General features: G+C 34.5%; 1 protein-coding gene across 30 annotated transcripts in view; it reads left to right on the forward strand.

The window, feature by feature from the left end:
• The window catches only part of PPIP5K2 (diphosphoinositol pentakisphosphate kinase 2), a 72,041-nt gene extending 57,581 nt beyond the window's left edge, over positions 1–14,460 (forward strand). For 20 of the 30 annotated variants that reach the window (XM_045499539.1, XM_045499577.1, XM_045499611.1 and 17 more), the window contains 3 exons: positions 1,996–2,136; positions 6,099–6,224; positions 12,734–14,460. In XM_045499539.1, the coding sequence (XP_045355495.1) occupies positions 1,996–2,136; positions 6,099–6,224; positions 12,734–12,846 (380 nt within the window). In that variant the 3' untranslated portion in view covers positions 12,847–14,460. Of the gene's footprint in view, positions 1–253; positions 286–321; positions 382–1,995; positions 2,137–6,098; positions 6,225–12,733 lie in introns of those variants that run through there. The other 10 variants (XM_045499510.1, XM_045499519.1, XM_045499488.1 and 7 more) reach the window with 2 other exon arrangements.
• The last annotated feature ends 1,215 nt before the right edge of the window (positions 14,461–15,675 follow it).

The following is a 15,675-nucleotide window of genomic DNA, read 5'->3' on the forward strand; positions in this document are numbered from 1 at the left end:
TATTCCTTTGGCTAAAGCTTTTTTAAAAATGTGGATTTTCCACACATGTGACTTAATGCGTTTAAAATGCATTTCTTTCAATTCTAGAAATGCTTCTTTGGGGTTTTCAAGATTTTTTTTCTTTTTTATACTGTGTTGTCTTATCTGTCCTATGAATTGTCATTTGACTCTTTCACTTTTTATTTCCCCCTAACTTTCATGTTATTTCCATCTTAATACATATCATGGACTTACCCCCTCCCTTCATCTTTAGTTCAAGGAACATGGTGAAACAAGTATCTTCTGACAGTGCTTTACCTTATTTTCTGGGCCTCTGTGCAGAACACCTACACCTCTATAGGTGCTGGTCCGTTTCCTCTGTGGAATGTCTAGGCTCCAGTGGTATGTTTTTATAGCTTCTAAACATGACAGCAGGGTGGCTTTTTAAATTGCTGCGCTAACCCTTTCATTGTGCATTAAATACAAAGTTTACTAAAGATAAATGGGGAAAAAATGCAGTCCTGAGGAACCTGATTATATTATTATTTGCCTGTTATAAAATCTAACAGGCAAATGCAAGGAAATAGCTGTTACAGAAGACTTAGCAATATTCTGATGAAAGGATAAAAAACAACATTGCTAAGTTCAGTGTAATGCAAAGAAAGGGTTTGCGCTTATTTGCATGAGTCTTATACTTTAAAAAAATGTATTACTTGTGCAAGCCCAATTCTTTTAGTGCTTTATTTAGGTGCTTTAGCTGCTGTTATGGTATAGTTTCTGTTTTGTTTTGTTCTTTAAGCATATGTAACATTCCGTCATGCTTTGGTTTGCACCTGAAAATCAAACATACCAATTTTGTAAATCCTTTGGTTATTTTCATAGAAAGATTAGATTCTCTTTTAACCAGTTTCTCTATTCCAGCCAAGAATTAGTCAGTTCTTGGGTCACTGTTTCCTCCTGAAATTAAGTAAATATCAGTCAGTGTTAAAATGAGCACATGCCTATTGAAGCAGAGAATTTTGTAGTCTGAGTTTAATTAATTTTTACTTTTTATTTAATAACGTTAGCCTTTATATAAAATCTTAATCTAAGTATTAAAAGTATTTCCTTTGGAGGGAAATTAGTTTGAATGTTAGAAAGAAGAGGTGCAGGAAGACTTACTACTTTAATTGTTTATGAGAGCAATTTTAAAAGCCATTCAGTTGAATAAAATTTAAATCAACAGGCAATTTTTATAAAAAGCAAATAACCTATATCTTGTTTTTTAAAAAAGTGTATATTGTAAGCAGTTTTGTTTCACTGATGGTATTAATATATATGTGCATGATTTGTTTCATGAAATTTTTCTATTTCTGTGCCATTGTTGAATGCAAACATGTCTGTATTTTGTATTGCTTTTTACTTGGCCTAACGGTACTCAGCTAGCAATTTCCAACAATAGAATATTTGAGTTATTTCAATAAAGGTAGGTAAAATGTGTTTTGGAATTTGATTTTCAGCATAAATGAATGAGTGTGGTTTTCAGGTCACACTAGAGAGTATTGTTGGCCTTGGTATTACTAGAAAAGTTACTTAAAATCATTCCTCAAGTAATTACAATGTAATCATTTTTCAACAAGAAGTTAATTTTAACATCCTAGCATCAGAGACACATCATGGCATCAACTTACTCGCCTGTCAAATAGACCTGATTTTTATAAAGTACAAACTTAAACAATGTAATTTTTCTGCCCCCCCCCCAGTTTTTTTTTCTTTAAATATCATTCTTAGATTTTACTAAAGTGTAGAATGAAATTGTGTGCATGCGGTACTATGTGAATACATTTAAAATGAAATCTTTGTCACATCTTGTTCCAGTCCCATATTGCATAGCATCTGGTGTCATGACTTCAGAGATCTCATGTGATTGCATGTGATAGATTGGAAAGACCTAACCTGTACAGTTCTAAGCAATGGTCTTCTTCCTTCTTAATTATTTTTTACATATCCAAATTTTTTTTCATTTCTTTTTTTCAGGCTTTGAATTGTATTCCATGGTGCCATCTATTTGTCCTCTAGAAACTCTTCACAATGCCCTGTCTTTAAAGCAGGTGGATGAATTTCTTGCTTCCATTGCTTCTCCATCAAGTGAAGTTCCACGGAAGACCCCTGAAATTTGTAGGAAAATAATTATTATTGTTATTATTGTTGTTGTTGTTGTTATTGTTATTAGTTTCATTATTTTGTGGCAGTGATATTATCAGACTATAAGAAGAATTATTACAACAAACTCAAGTAGTGATAGTGAATAAAATTTTAGGAGAGGGGCGCCTGGGTGGCGCAGTCAGTTAAGCGTCCGACTTCAGCCAGGTCACGATCTCGCGGTCCGTGAGTTCGAGCCCCGCGTCAGGCTCTGGGCTGATGGATCAGAGCCTGGAGCCTGTTTCCGATTCTGTGTCTCCCTCTCTCTCTGCCCCTCCCCCGTTCATGCTCTGTCTCTCTCTGTCCCAAAAATAAATAAACGTTGAAAAAAAAAAAATTTTAGGAGAGAAGGGGGTATAAAGGAACATTATTTGAAATTCTTTGGTGTTATTGATGTGGAATGCACCACTTTTCTTTATAACTCCCAAAAAACTTTCCTCCCAAAAAAGAAAAAAAAAAAAATCTAAGACCCAGCAATAGAAGTCAACAATATAGACTGATGGCCTTTTTTTCATTTTCTTATTGTGTGTGATTTTAGAATAAACTTTTTAAAAACTACAAAATACCATTTGTCATTAACCCACACATGCACAAATACCATTCCATGCCTCACCACCTCTGGTACATATTCACAATGATTCAGAAGGAGCTCTTGACTAAAGAGAGCAAATTAGGACAACAGGTTTTCAAATTATGTTCTTCAGAAAATATTCTGCAAAAGTTAATGCATGTGTGTGAAGAAAAGGGATTCATGACTCAGTAAATTTTGGAAACTGTGTATTATATCCCGCCTCCCTTTGGAGAGACAGAGTTACATTAATGTAGGAAAACTGTATGCTTAGATTTTCCAGAACTTATTTTTTGAGAAGACACATTTTTGGTGACACATTTAGACACCATGTAGCACTATTCTGAGGGACATCATTCTGGGAAGGGAAGCCTTTAGGGCTACCTTTTTTGGGTATGAGAAGTCAGCTGACTACTATGATCCTCAGCTCTATAGGATCCTTCAGCCTGTGGGAATTTCCAGTTTAGGAAGCATCCAGTTTGGGAGAGCATGCTCTGCTTAGTTAAGAATCTTGCTAGGGCTAGTCCTATTTTTTGGGAAGTCACAAACATTGAGTGTATACCTTTCTTCTTTTTGTAAGGAGCATACTATAAATGTGTTTCTCTGAAGAATGAAACCAGAGGTCTTGGAATGAAAGCCACTTTCGTGTATTGCTGTTCTCTTCCCTTTTCTGGCTTCCACATTGTATTATTCTAGAGAGTTCTCGTCACATTGTATTCTGTCTAAATGGCATCCCTTGCATTTCTCCAGTATAGTGGGGCTTCCCTTTCCTTCCACGTCTAGCAGTAGAGGTCAGGTTTCAATCATTGATGGCAATGGAGAGATACTTGGGTTTATGTTCTAAAATATTTCACTTTAGGAATGGTTTTAGGAAGTAGGATTTAATTTCAAAGTTTTCCTGTGAATGTGTCTGACTCTGAGAATTGATAATACTCCAAATGAAATAACTTCTTTAAGCTGTGTGAGGTCAAAGTTAGGAAAATGAAGTATGTTTATCTTCTTTTCCCTGTTAGCTGATAGAAAGGAAAATGCTTTTCCTCAGAATGCAGTGGAGAACCTGAATTAATTCTCATTTACCATTTACCCCTTTATATTTGATGTTTCACAGCTTCACTGGGGCAAGGATTTATAATCTTAAAATAAAGATGAAAGAAAAGTTCTAATTAGTAAAAAAGAACTTAGGATAGATATCAATGTTATTTAGAATTTAGAAGATTTTCAGTGAGTGACTTACAGGTAACAGCAGTAATGACATCTGTTTTGGAAAGAGAATTGTGGTAGAACATTTACAGAAAGAAAATCTCTGAAGGTATATCCTGTGGTGCTGTTTTATTATGATGGCTTTATTTCTGTGGTTAGTGAATTCAATTAATCAGAGTATATTATTGAGGTGTATTAATGAAGGATATTAAATTCCTTTTCCAGTTCAGATTAGCTCTTCTCTATATCATGGATATAAGTTGTACCCCATATTCTCTAGTTCTCTTAAAATTTCATGCCATTACTTCCTAAGGAAACTAGATAAGAACGTAAATACAGTTAATGCAATTCATGGAGTTGAATAAACCTTAAAATCAAGCTAGTTCATTGGTCTTCAGACTGTATTCCCAAGAGCTTTTGGAAATTCCATTAGGAAGATGATGCTGAATGGTTAGGCCTTATGTCGTGCATGGCTGCTTCAACTAGAGTATATGTTTTCATCTGTTTTATTTAAGATTTCATTTGAGAAAAAATTATTCTTTAAAGAAAAAAAACTTAGACACCATTGAGGAAATCAAGTGGTTAGTGGTCAAGCAATACTAAAAAACCCATGTCTTCTGAGTGTATGGTTTTTTAGTTCTTCTTGAGTAGTAAAGAAAATAGGTGCCAGCTATAATAGAAGCCTCTGAATCCTCTGTTTTATACTGTAGCTGCAGAATTAAGTGAGGTTTGATGGGGGGTGGGAGGGAGGGGAAAGTGGGTAATGGGCATTGAGGAGGGCACCTGTTGGGATGAGCACTGGGTGTGGTGTGGAAACCAATTTAACAATAAATTTCATGTTAAAAAAAGAAAAGAAAATAGGTGCCAGCTGTAATAGAAGCCTCTGAATCCTCTATTTTATACTGTAACTGCAGAATTAATATTTAGTAATCACAGTATATTTATATTATTTTATACTTAATTCTGAATTGTCAATGAATTAGCATTATTATAATGTAGACTATATTGATTTTGTGCTATTTATAATGAAGCCGATATTGTTAATCCTCTGTCATTCAGAAAGGCTTTTTCATCACTTCAAACAAAATTAAATCAATTTTGTGGCAACTAGAAGGTAGCTTACAATGGAACACTAACAGTATCAGATGGGGGGAAAGGTGTGGAAATACTAACTGGATAAGTTAGAGATGGAAGTTAACGAGACAGGATCAAACATGTAAGCAGGAAAGAGCTTAGTAGTGGTGTAGTGCTTTACATGATGCTTTCGGGATTTTTGTCATCACTTGTATGTTATGTCGTTAGTGACTACTTGGAGCTTCTGCCAATGGGATTTGTATTCATTCAGTGTAGATACGGGTCAGCCACATGAAACACATTTGCTGTGACTGGCTCACGTATTTGTTTTTCAGAGACATGCTGTTTATTGCTATCAGGTCCTCCAAAAATTGCAAAAGCAGGCGAGTTGGTGTTTTGTTAACTCCTCACCTCCCTTCAGTTAAGAACCTGGAAGCTCATGCCAGAAGCTCTCCTTCCCCAGAGGACTTCATACTTCAGAATTACCATACTTTTCCTTTTCATGCCTCTCAACCACTGCACCTTGATTAGAAAGAGAAAAAAAATCTTTAAAATTCCTTGCATTAAGATAAATCTCACTAGGTAATATAGGGAGACAGTCTGATTTATTACTTATAAATATAATAGATTAATAGACCATAGTGTTTATAAAGTAACTGTCCCTGAATCTCTACTTCATATTTTTAAGAGAAAAACAATTTGGGAGGTTTTTTGTTTGTTTGTTTGTTTGTTTTTAACTAGGCAGTAAAATTATGCCATTAGCTCTCTGCCATCCCTTAAGAATCTGAGTTTCTATCAGGACAATAAAATTAAGTCCATTGCTCTATTCTTGGCATGCCATTAGTAAATACTGTTAAATGCTTATTATTTGCAGTATAAACAGAACATCTATTGGGCTAAGAGCATGAGACAACTTTTTATAGGAAAGATGATATAGCCGAATTTACTTTGTAAACCTTGCATGGTCTATTTTCTCCTGTAATGTATAGTCCTAAGTCCACTAAATATGTCATTAGAAATTTCTAAATGTAAGGACTTGGTAGGAAATTACTCAACTGCCATATCTGTTTTTTTGTTTTTTTTTTTTTCTTTTCAGCCTCTTCAGCTTCACGTTCCAGTCCAGTAATGAGAAGAAAAATATCTTTAAATACGTATACACCTGCAAAAATCCTCCCAACACCACCAGCTACCTTAAAGAATACGAAAGCAAGCAGCAAGCCAGGTTAGCGGTGTGTGAATTTGTGGATTCTGTAGCGCAATTAGAGGAGTAGTAATAGCTTGCCTTTTGAGTTTAAAATCTGTTTTTAAAAAGGATCATTATACTTCCCAGAGTTAAAAACTGTTATTATAGTCTGTTGATGTATTTGTATTTTTTCCTCTGTTGTCTCCCCCGCCACTGTATCTGTTAATAAAATATATTTCATACTCATACTGTTCTCCAAACTAACTTATGAACTGTCTCCTATTGCTTTTCTTTTGAGTCTAGGCTTTATTTTAGTCATTTTATATGAAAGATTTTTTTTTAATTTTTTAAAACATTTATTTATTAGTATTGAGAGACAGAGACAGACAGAGCATGAACATGGGAGGGACAGAGAGAGGGGGAGACACAGAATCCAAAGCAGGCTCCAGGCTCCAAGCTGTCAGCATAGAGCCTGACGCAGGGCTCAAACTCAAGAACCATGAGATCATGACCTGGGCTGAAGTTGGACGCTCAACCAACTGAACCACCCACACGCCCCCTATTTTTGTCTCTTTCTTTACAGTGTTTTAATTCTCTATGTGCAGTCTAATGACATGAGTACCAAATTCAACTATCTTTTATCAGCTTTTTTTCTATTTTTTTTAAAGATTTTATTTTTTAACTAATCCCTGCACCCAACGTGGGACTTGAGCTCACAACCCCAACATCAGGAGTTGCATGCTCTACTGACTCAGCCAGCCAGACACCCCAACTTTTTTTTTGTTCTTATTTTTTGGCATATTTGACTGTGTGGTTGATCCTTGCTGAAATCCTCTCTTACTCTGACTTCCACGGTGTACTCTGCCTTGCTGTTATTTCCCTTTCCCCGATTCTTCTAGTCTTATCTGACAGTTGTTCTTCTTCCTACTTTGCTATGCCAGACAGGGTCATCCGACTGTTCACTTTTTCTTACCCTATACCTTTTTTTTCTTGAGAGACTTCTATATAGCTCCAAGGTTTGACTGTATCCTCACTGGAAATTTCTTCATTCTTTTCCTCTTTTTAGTGCTCTCACAAATTCTTTTGGTTAATAGTTTAGGCTTGGGAGTCAGAGGGACCTAGATTAAAATCTCAACACTACTATTTATTAGCTTTATGACTTTGGGTAAGTTGCTAACCTCTCCGATCCTCAGTTTCATAGTCCTAAAATCGGGGTAATAGTACTCTTTTAAAGGTTGTCAGAAATGAATGCAATAACCTATGTAAAGTACTTGACATACATAGTAAACACTCACTAAATGTTAGTTGCTGTTGTTACACTGTTGCCAAACTGTTCACTTCCTCCGAAATAAATCCTTGTGATACTCAGGTCATTTTTCTTCTAAAATGTTCTCCTTTTACTTCCCACTCCCAACCCAGCCCCCTCCACTGGTGATGTATTTATATGATTACCAAAACAAGAACTCTTACAACACTCTGTACCACTGACTTGATCATTTATCCCTGATTATAGTTCTGTCAGGTTATCCGGCCTTATAAATTAAAGGCAATATCTTAAATATAGTTAAAGTTTGCACCTTCTAAATAATCAATATATGCAGGTACAGACAACTGAAAAAGTATCTTAAATATAAATTACAGTGTATTCCATATACAACTCAAAGCTAACATTTGTATAGTTTTTTATGCTACAAAACACTTTTTTTGTTCATACATTTCTAAACATGGCCTTCAGAGATCAATACCATTCTTATGCCATTATGGATGAAAAAATTGCAGAGGTTGTGACTAATCCCTGTTCACATAACAGTCGTAGGCCTAAGATTTGAATGCTCTTTGAATCATGGTCCATTGTTTTTCTCTATATATTAGACACATAATAAATGTATTATTTCATATGTCTTTTTAAATAATAAAGATGAAATGGTGTTATTTTGACTTTTTCAATATAACATAAGCCAATAAAAGCCAGTCTTGCATTCCTGGAATGGACCCCACTTGGTCATGATGAATAATTTATATATATGTTGCTGGATTCAGTTTGACCTTGAGGATTTTGACACCTGCATTTTTAAAAGATAATGATTCATCTGTAGTTATTTTTTGTTTTTGTTGTTGTTTTTGTTTTCATGTTGATTTTTGTTTTTGTGATGTCTTTTAAATGTTGGTATCAGGCTGATGATGCTGGCCTCAAAATGATTTGGAAGTATTTCTTCCACTTCTATTTTCTGAATGAAGTTTTTTATAAGAGAGGTATTTCTTACTTAAATTTTGATAGAATTAATTTTCTGTTACATTTTAGTGATGGCTTTGGTAACTTGGTTTTTCAAGGAATTTGTCATTTTATCTAAGTTGTCAGTTTTCTTGTTACTTCATTATCCTTTTTTAATTTATTTTAAATATTTTTTAATGTTTATTTTTATTTTTGAGAGAGAGAGAGAGAGAGAGAGCAGGGGAGGGGCAGAGAGAGAGAGGGAGACACAAAATCTGAATCAGGTTCCAGGCTTCAGGCTCTGGAACACAGAGCCCAAGGTGGGACTCGAACTTACGAACCATGAAATCATGACCTGAGCCAAAGTCAGGCACTTCACTGACTGAGCCACCTAGGCGCCCCACTGCACTATCCTTTTAATGAATTTAGTAATAATTTCTGTTATTCATGATACTGATAATTTGTGTTTTGATTTTTTTTTCATTATTCCCACTAGGGATTTATCCATTCTGTTGGTGTTTTCAAAGAACCAGATTTTAGCTATTTGTTTTATAGTTCACTGATTTCTCTCTTTTAATATTTCCATCCTCCTACTTACTTTGGGTTGACTTTATTCTCTTTCTAGTTTCTTAAATCACTTTTTATTAGACATTTCTTCTCCTGTTATATAAACATTTAAGGCTTTAAGTTTCCCTCTGAGTACTTCTTTAGCTACATCTCACAAAAGTTACATTTAATTCTCATTCTCATTCAGTTAAAAATACTTTATAATTTGTGATTTATTCCTTGAGTCATGGAGTATTTAGACACATATTGGTTACTTTCCAAATATTTGGGGGTTGGGGTTTGGATGTCTTGTTACCAATTCCTTCATACCGTTGCAATTACAAAACATATACTGTACAGTCTCAGTATTTTAAATGTGAGATATTTTATGGCTTAACATTTGGACTTGGTACATCTTAAATGCAGCAGGAGCACTAAAAAAGAATTTTTATTCCATAGTTCATTGATGTAATGTTCTATCAGTATCCATTAGGTCAGAATTGCTGATAATCTTTTTCATATCTTCTGTGTTTTTCCTATTTTGAGGGGTGGGGACATGTGGATGGGAGGAGAGGTTCTGAATGTGCTATCAATTGCTTAGAGAGCAATTTCCACTCACAGCTGTACGATTGTCTTTTTCTTCCTTTAATTCAATCAGTTTTTATTCTGTGCTTTGAAGCTTTGTGATTACATACATACATATTTGGTATGCCTTCCTAATGTATTGACTCACTTATCATCATGAAATTTCCCTCTGATTCCTAGTAATGCTTTGTCTTAAAGTTTATCTGATGTGAATTTTGCTACCTCACATTTCTTATGCTTACTGTATGCATGGATTATTTTTCCAAACAACCTGTGGTCTTCGTATGTAAGGGATTTTTTTTTTTTTTTTTTTTTTTTGTAGGCAGTATATATTTGGCTTCTTTAAAAACCCATTCTAGGGGCGCCTGGGTGGCGCAGTCGGTTAAGCGTCCGACTTCAGCCAGGTCACGATCTCGCGGTCCGTGAGTTCGAGCCCCGCGTCGGGCTCTGGGCTGATGGCTCGGAGCCTGGAGCCTGTTTCCGATTCTGTGTCTCCCTCTCTCTCTGCACCTCCCCCATTCATGCTCTGTCTCTCTCTGTCCCAAAAATAAATAAACGTTGAAAAAAAAAAAATTAAAAAAAAAAAAAAAAAAAAAAAACCCATTCTAGGGACACCTGGGTTGCTCATTCAGTTAAGCATCCACCTTTGGCTTAGGTCATGATCTCTCAGTTCATGGGTTTGAGTCCCACATCAGGCTCTGTGCTGACAGCTCAGAGCCTGGAGCCTGCTTCGGATTCTGTCTGTCTCTCTCTCTCTCTCTCTCTCTCTCTACCCCTCCCCCACATGTGCGCTCTCTCTCTCTCTCTCTCTCTCTGTCTCTCTCAAATAATATAAATATTTTTTAAAAATTTAAAAACCCATTCTAACAATATCTGCCTTATAGTTGCAATGTTTCTGGTTCATTAACATTGTAATTATTGATATAGTTGGGTTAGATCTACTATGTTATTATATTTTTGGTTTATACATTCTGATTGTTATTCTTTTATTCTTTTCTGCCTTGTTTTGTATTCAATATTTTTTAGAGTTTTATTTTAACTTATCTATTGACTTTGTAGCTTTACCTTTTTGCATCATTCTTAATTAGTGGCTATAAATACACCTCTCTAACTTTTCATGATCTACTTAGAGATAATTTTATACTACTCAGAGTAAAATGTAGGAACCTTGCAACTCTGTAGATTCATTTACCTTCCTCTCCACCCATCCTTGACACATAGTTATCCATGTATGTTACTTCCACTATATTATAAAGGCTACAATACAATGTTAGAATATTTGCTTTACACAGTCATGTATTTTAATGACACTTGGAAGAGAAAAAAGTATTTTATTTATCCACACATTAGCCATCAGTCTTCATTCCTTTTTCTAAATCTTTGTTTCCATCTGGTTTTGTTTGCCTTCTACCTGAATCTCTTTAGCATTTTTATACTGCAGATCTCTTACTGTATTTGAAAAAGTCTTGATTGACAATTTGAGGAAGAAAGTTTTTTCTTTCAGTGTTTTAAAGGTGTTGTGTCCTGTTTAGGGTTCCCATTGTTTCTGATGAGAAGTCTTTGGTAATTTGAATTGTCCCAATGTGTGCAGTGAGTTGAATTATTTTTTTCTGCCTGCTTTCAATATTTTTTCTTTATCTTTGATTCTCAGCAATTTGACTATATGGCAAGCATGCTTAGAAATTTTTTTTTTTTTTTTTTTTATAATCTGGGTTGATGCTCACTTTTACCTATCATCTCCATTCTGCTATTAAGCTATCTAGTGGGTTTTTTTTCAGATATTTATTCCTTAGTTTTAGATACTCTTTTTTGGTTCTTCAGAGATCTCCAAAATTTTATTTATCATAAGCATATTTTCCTTTGTTCTTGAGTAAGTTAAAGTACTTGCTTTAACATTCTTGTGTACTAATCTAGCTGACCTCAGAAATAGTCTCTACCAGTTTATCCATTCCCAAGAAGAAAGATGTTTTCCTGTTTTTTTCCATACATTGAGTACTTTTGGATTGCATCCTAGACATTATGAATGAGATGTTGTATAAACTCCAGACTGTTATTTTTGTTACGCTTTTCCCAAGAGTATTGAGTTGTTTGGGTTTTTTTCAAGCAAAGAGTTAACCTTGAGTGAACTCATGTTGCAAAACTGTGTTCCTTGAAGTAGTCAGCAGCTCATCTTTCACATCTTGTCTTTTGGCCTTAGCTGCACTCTTGGAGCCTACCCTCCCCATGCCATAAATGTGATCATGTTTTATACAAAGAACTGGAGACTCTCCCTTTCTGGGATCTCCCACCTGATTTTCCAGCAGCTATAGTTGCTCCAGTACTTATCTTCTGGTTCTTCATGCTAGTAAGAATGAGTTTTATGTTTAGTTGTAGTCATTGCACATGGTTCAGACCAGATACTCTCCTTAGGCCTACAGCTTTCAAAAAAATGGGGGTGGGGGGGGACTCAACATGAGTTTCCTTCCTCCAAGTGTTGATTTTTTTTTTCCAGTATACACCTGCTTTTGTTTACTCTTCAGTGTCTTCAAGTAGTTGGTTTTCATATTTTGTCCAGAGTTTATACTTGTTAACCTGCAGGAGAATTAGTCTGATAGGAGCTTGCCCATCCATACCAGAAGTGTCATCTGTCTTAGAATAACTTTTTGATAACTCATAAGGGCTTAATGTTGGTTTGGATGTAGAAGGATGAGTTCTAAGTCAAGACTGTTTATAGTTTTCTAACATTTGAACTTTTTAAGTAGTGGTAATATAAAAGAGGAGAAAATAGATTTAAGGGGAAATGACAAGTTCAGTATTAAGCATATTAAGTTTATGTTTACTGTCAGTTATATATATAGTTTTCTATAGTTTTCTAATAGGATGAACAGAATAAACAGATCTTGAAGTAAGGGAAAAGACCTGGACCAAAAGTATACATTTGAATATCGTTAGCACAATAGATAGATGGTAGTTAAAAATGATGGAATAAATTAGTTTTCTAGGAAGAATGTAGAGTGAAAAGACAGATTTGGAACACACCCCATTGACATTACTTTCCTGTATTGATGTTGAATTCTAAAAAGTTAAAAGGTTAAAAATGCTCTATTGAATGTTTACCATGTTTCATTTACATCACAGTTATAAAGTTAATTATTTGTCACTTAGCAGTAGTATTTGAATGTGAATTGCTTGTGAAAATCTAAACAATTTTTCTTTTTTTGTATAGCTACCAGCGGACCTTCTAATGCCGTTGTTCCTAATACCTCATCTCGAAAAAAGACTATAGCTAGCAAAACAGAAATGCATGAACACAAAAAAACCACTGGGAAAAAGAAATGAAATCTTAGCGGAAGCTGGAGCTCCATATATTTATAAAAATCACGTTGTTCGATAGAAAAAGACACGTAATAAACCTTGACTGAAAATTGTCAAAGCAAGTAATTGATGTTTCTCCTTATACACCTCTGTATTCATTTTAAAATATGTTAAACCTAGAGAATTCTTTGTATATATTCAGGTAAGGACTTTTTCTCATGATCTTGAAATGTTTAAAACAATGTTTATTAACATTTTAGCAAAACTTACGGTGATGAAGGTCTGTCATTCTTAATATTATGTTTGCTATGTGCCCTCTGTAAAGAAAACGACAGGAGACCTCAGCTAGCCTGTCCCAGTGTCTCACCAGTAATGCTGTTTACTCAAGAATCTGTGAGGTGACCTCTATACATACTTTCATTTTCACGGGATTGTATGTCAGCTATAAAAACCTATAGCTTGAGTTGGAATTTGACAGCCAGGATTACATATTACAGATTTTTAAAGTATATTTCCAAAGAGATTTCACTGACCATTTGGATTGAAACTTTTTTCCTCCAATTGTTAGAATTACATATATGCTGCAATATTTAATAACTGGAGTACTAGCATATGGGTTATTTTTCCAATATGTGCTTTGAGGTTTTTTTTTTTTTTATTGTGTATTATTTAAAATATTACATATACAGCTGGGGTGACTACACCTTTATGTGCATAAATTTCTATATTAATTTGTAGAAAATACTTGCTTTATATATTTCCTTATCATAAGGTGCTTTTGCTCATCAGGAAAATACTGCTTTATGTATCGGGAAGAAAGACATCTTTAGAATTTCTTTTTAAGAGACATAGTTGATAAGTTTATAAATGTTAACACTTATTTTCAGAGTTCTTTTTAGATCTAAGGAAACCAGTTCAAAAATGGATATCAGCAGTGTGAGGAGAATGTCTCAATTCTGTAGTTAGGAGATATTATGCATAACACCTCTTTTTAGCATTTCCATTCTTATCTCTAGTGTATCAGTTGATCTCACTAAGAAAGCTTAAAGATTGAACATTGGATATAAATGCTCTTTTCAAACTATTAGATTTTGAAAGGAAATTGAGATCATTGTTTTGTGATTTCATCTGTGATGTGAAAAAATAATTTATTGTATTGGTGCTTTTTTATCCCCTAGTGCACAAATAATTATAAGCCACTTGAATGACTTAAACTGTAAACCAAACAATACAACCTGGTAAGAATTCCATGCATTGCCAGTCAGGTAACAAGTTGCTAAAGCTTTACTCTGAAGCTTATATTTAGGATATTATTGAATTCTCATACGAACACAACTATTAAAACTCTTCAGGAGGCTCTCATAACTTTAAATCATCACCTATGAATTGACATTTAGAAAATAAACATATTAAGTGTTAGTTTTAAAAGGTACCAGATGCAAAAGTCACAAATATATACAATTATATAAGTTCATATACTTCACGTGAATGTACTTGTATTATATGGAGACATGTCTTGTAAACAGTTGAATGTACCTAAACTTTCTGTATGTGAAAATGTTAATGTGCTCAGTGTGGGAGTAAGAAGCTACTTTTATTTTTTAAGTGGAACTTAATTAAAATATTTTATTTCCAGAATCAGAGAGTCAATTAAGTGGCAACTTATTTTTGATTTCTAGTCTTTATCTCTTTACTTTCAAAGTAGAAATAAAAAACTATTTGAGTATTAAACGATGCTAATCTCAGATATGAAATAAAACTTACTGTTGGCCATATCTATTTCCTAGAAATTAGCTACAGAAATTCAGCATAGCTCATTTTTACCATTGTTATACATGAACTATGATTTCACCATAGTCACTAAACTCTGTAATATTTTTGTGTAGACTGATTAGATAAACTGATTTGAAAGAATCTTTGAATCATTTTCTAAAACAACAGAAGTCTTATATATCAGAGCAAGAAATTACAGTTATCACTCTTTAGTGCAGGTTTGACTGAACCATCCGTTTCTCCCATGATTCTATCCCTGTATGGGTTTGTTTGTTTGTTTGTTTGTTTGTTTTAAATACTGCAAGATACTGTTTCTTGCAGCCCAGTCCTCCAAGCAGCAGAGATGAGAAAGCCCATCCTGAGGAGCTGTCCAGCCATTCTAGGATGTTAGTCTTCATGGTGCATTATTACATCTTTCCATCCTTAATCCCGCATCTGAACGCAGACCTCACTTTCCCCTTGAAGCAATGCTGGCAGATTTTGCTGCCCTGGTTCTATAGGATTCTCCTAAGTCCATTCTAAACACCAGGAAATACATTTGAGGTGTTGTACCAACATTGGATTAAACAGCAAAATGTGCTGAACAGCCTATCTCAGGTTTCCTTTGAGCAGGAAATGGAGGCAGAGGAGAAACAGTAAAGGGACAGAGAACATGTGACAGTGTGCTTGCTTGCATATACATGGAACAAAAGGGCAATAGACAGCAATTAAAAGAGAAAAGCTAAATGTATCGCTCTTCAATAAAGATCTAATTACAATTCTTAAGACAAGAGAAAAGCCTCTTTTGAACAGTATTATTACCCAGAATTTCCTCCAGGTTTTGCTGACTCTAATGTGCATGTCCACTATTACCTAGTTTCATGCTAAATTTTTTTCATGCTAAGATTTTGCTTTTACTTGGTCTTGTGTGCATACTTTAATGGAAAGTCCACAGTATTTCCTTGTGTGCTTATCAAAGTTTGCTTTACATATAGTATTCATTAATATGACCTCATTTTATCCTTGGTTTATCTGGGCAGAGTAGACTGCCTATATTATTCTTAGTAATGTTGGGATTCTTAGTAAACTCTGTGAGTTTAG

The sequence above is a fragment of the Leopardus geoffroyi genome, chromosome A1, assembly GCF_018350155.1.
Source record: "Leopardus geoffroyi isolate Oge1 chromosome A1, O.geoffroyi_Oge1_pat1.0, whole genome shotgun sequence".
In the NCBI taxonomy this organism is placed as follows: Eukaryota; Metazoa; Chordata; class Mammalia; order Carnivora; family Felidae; genus Leopardus; species Leopardus geoffroyi.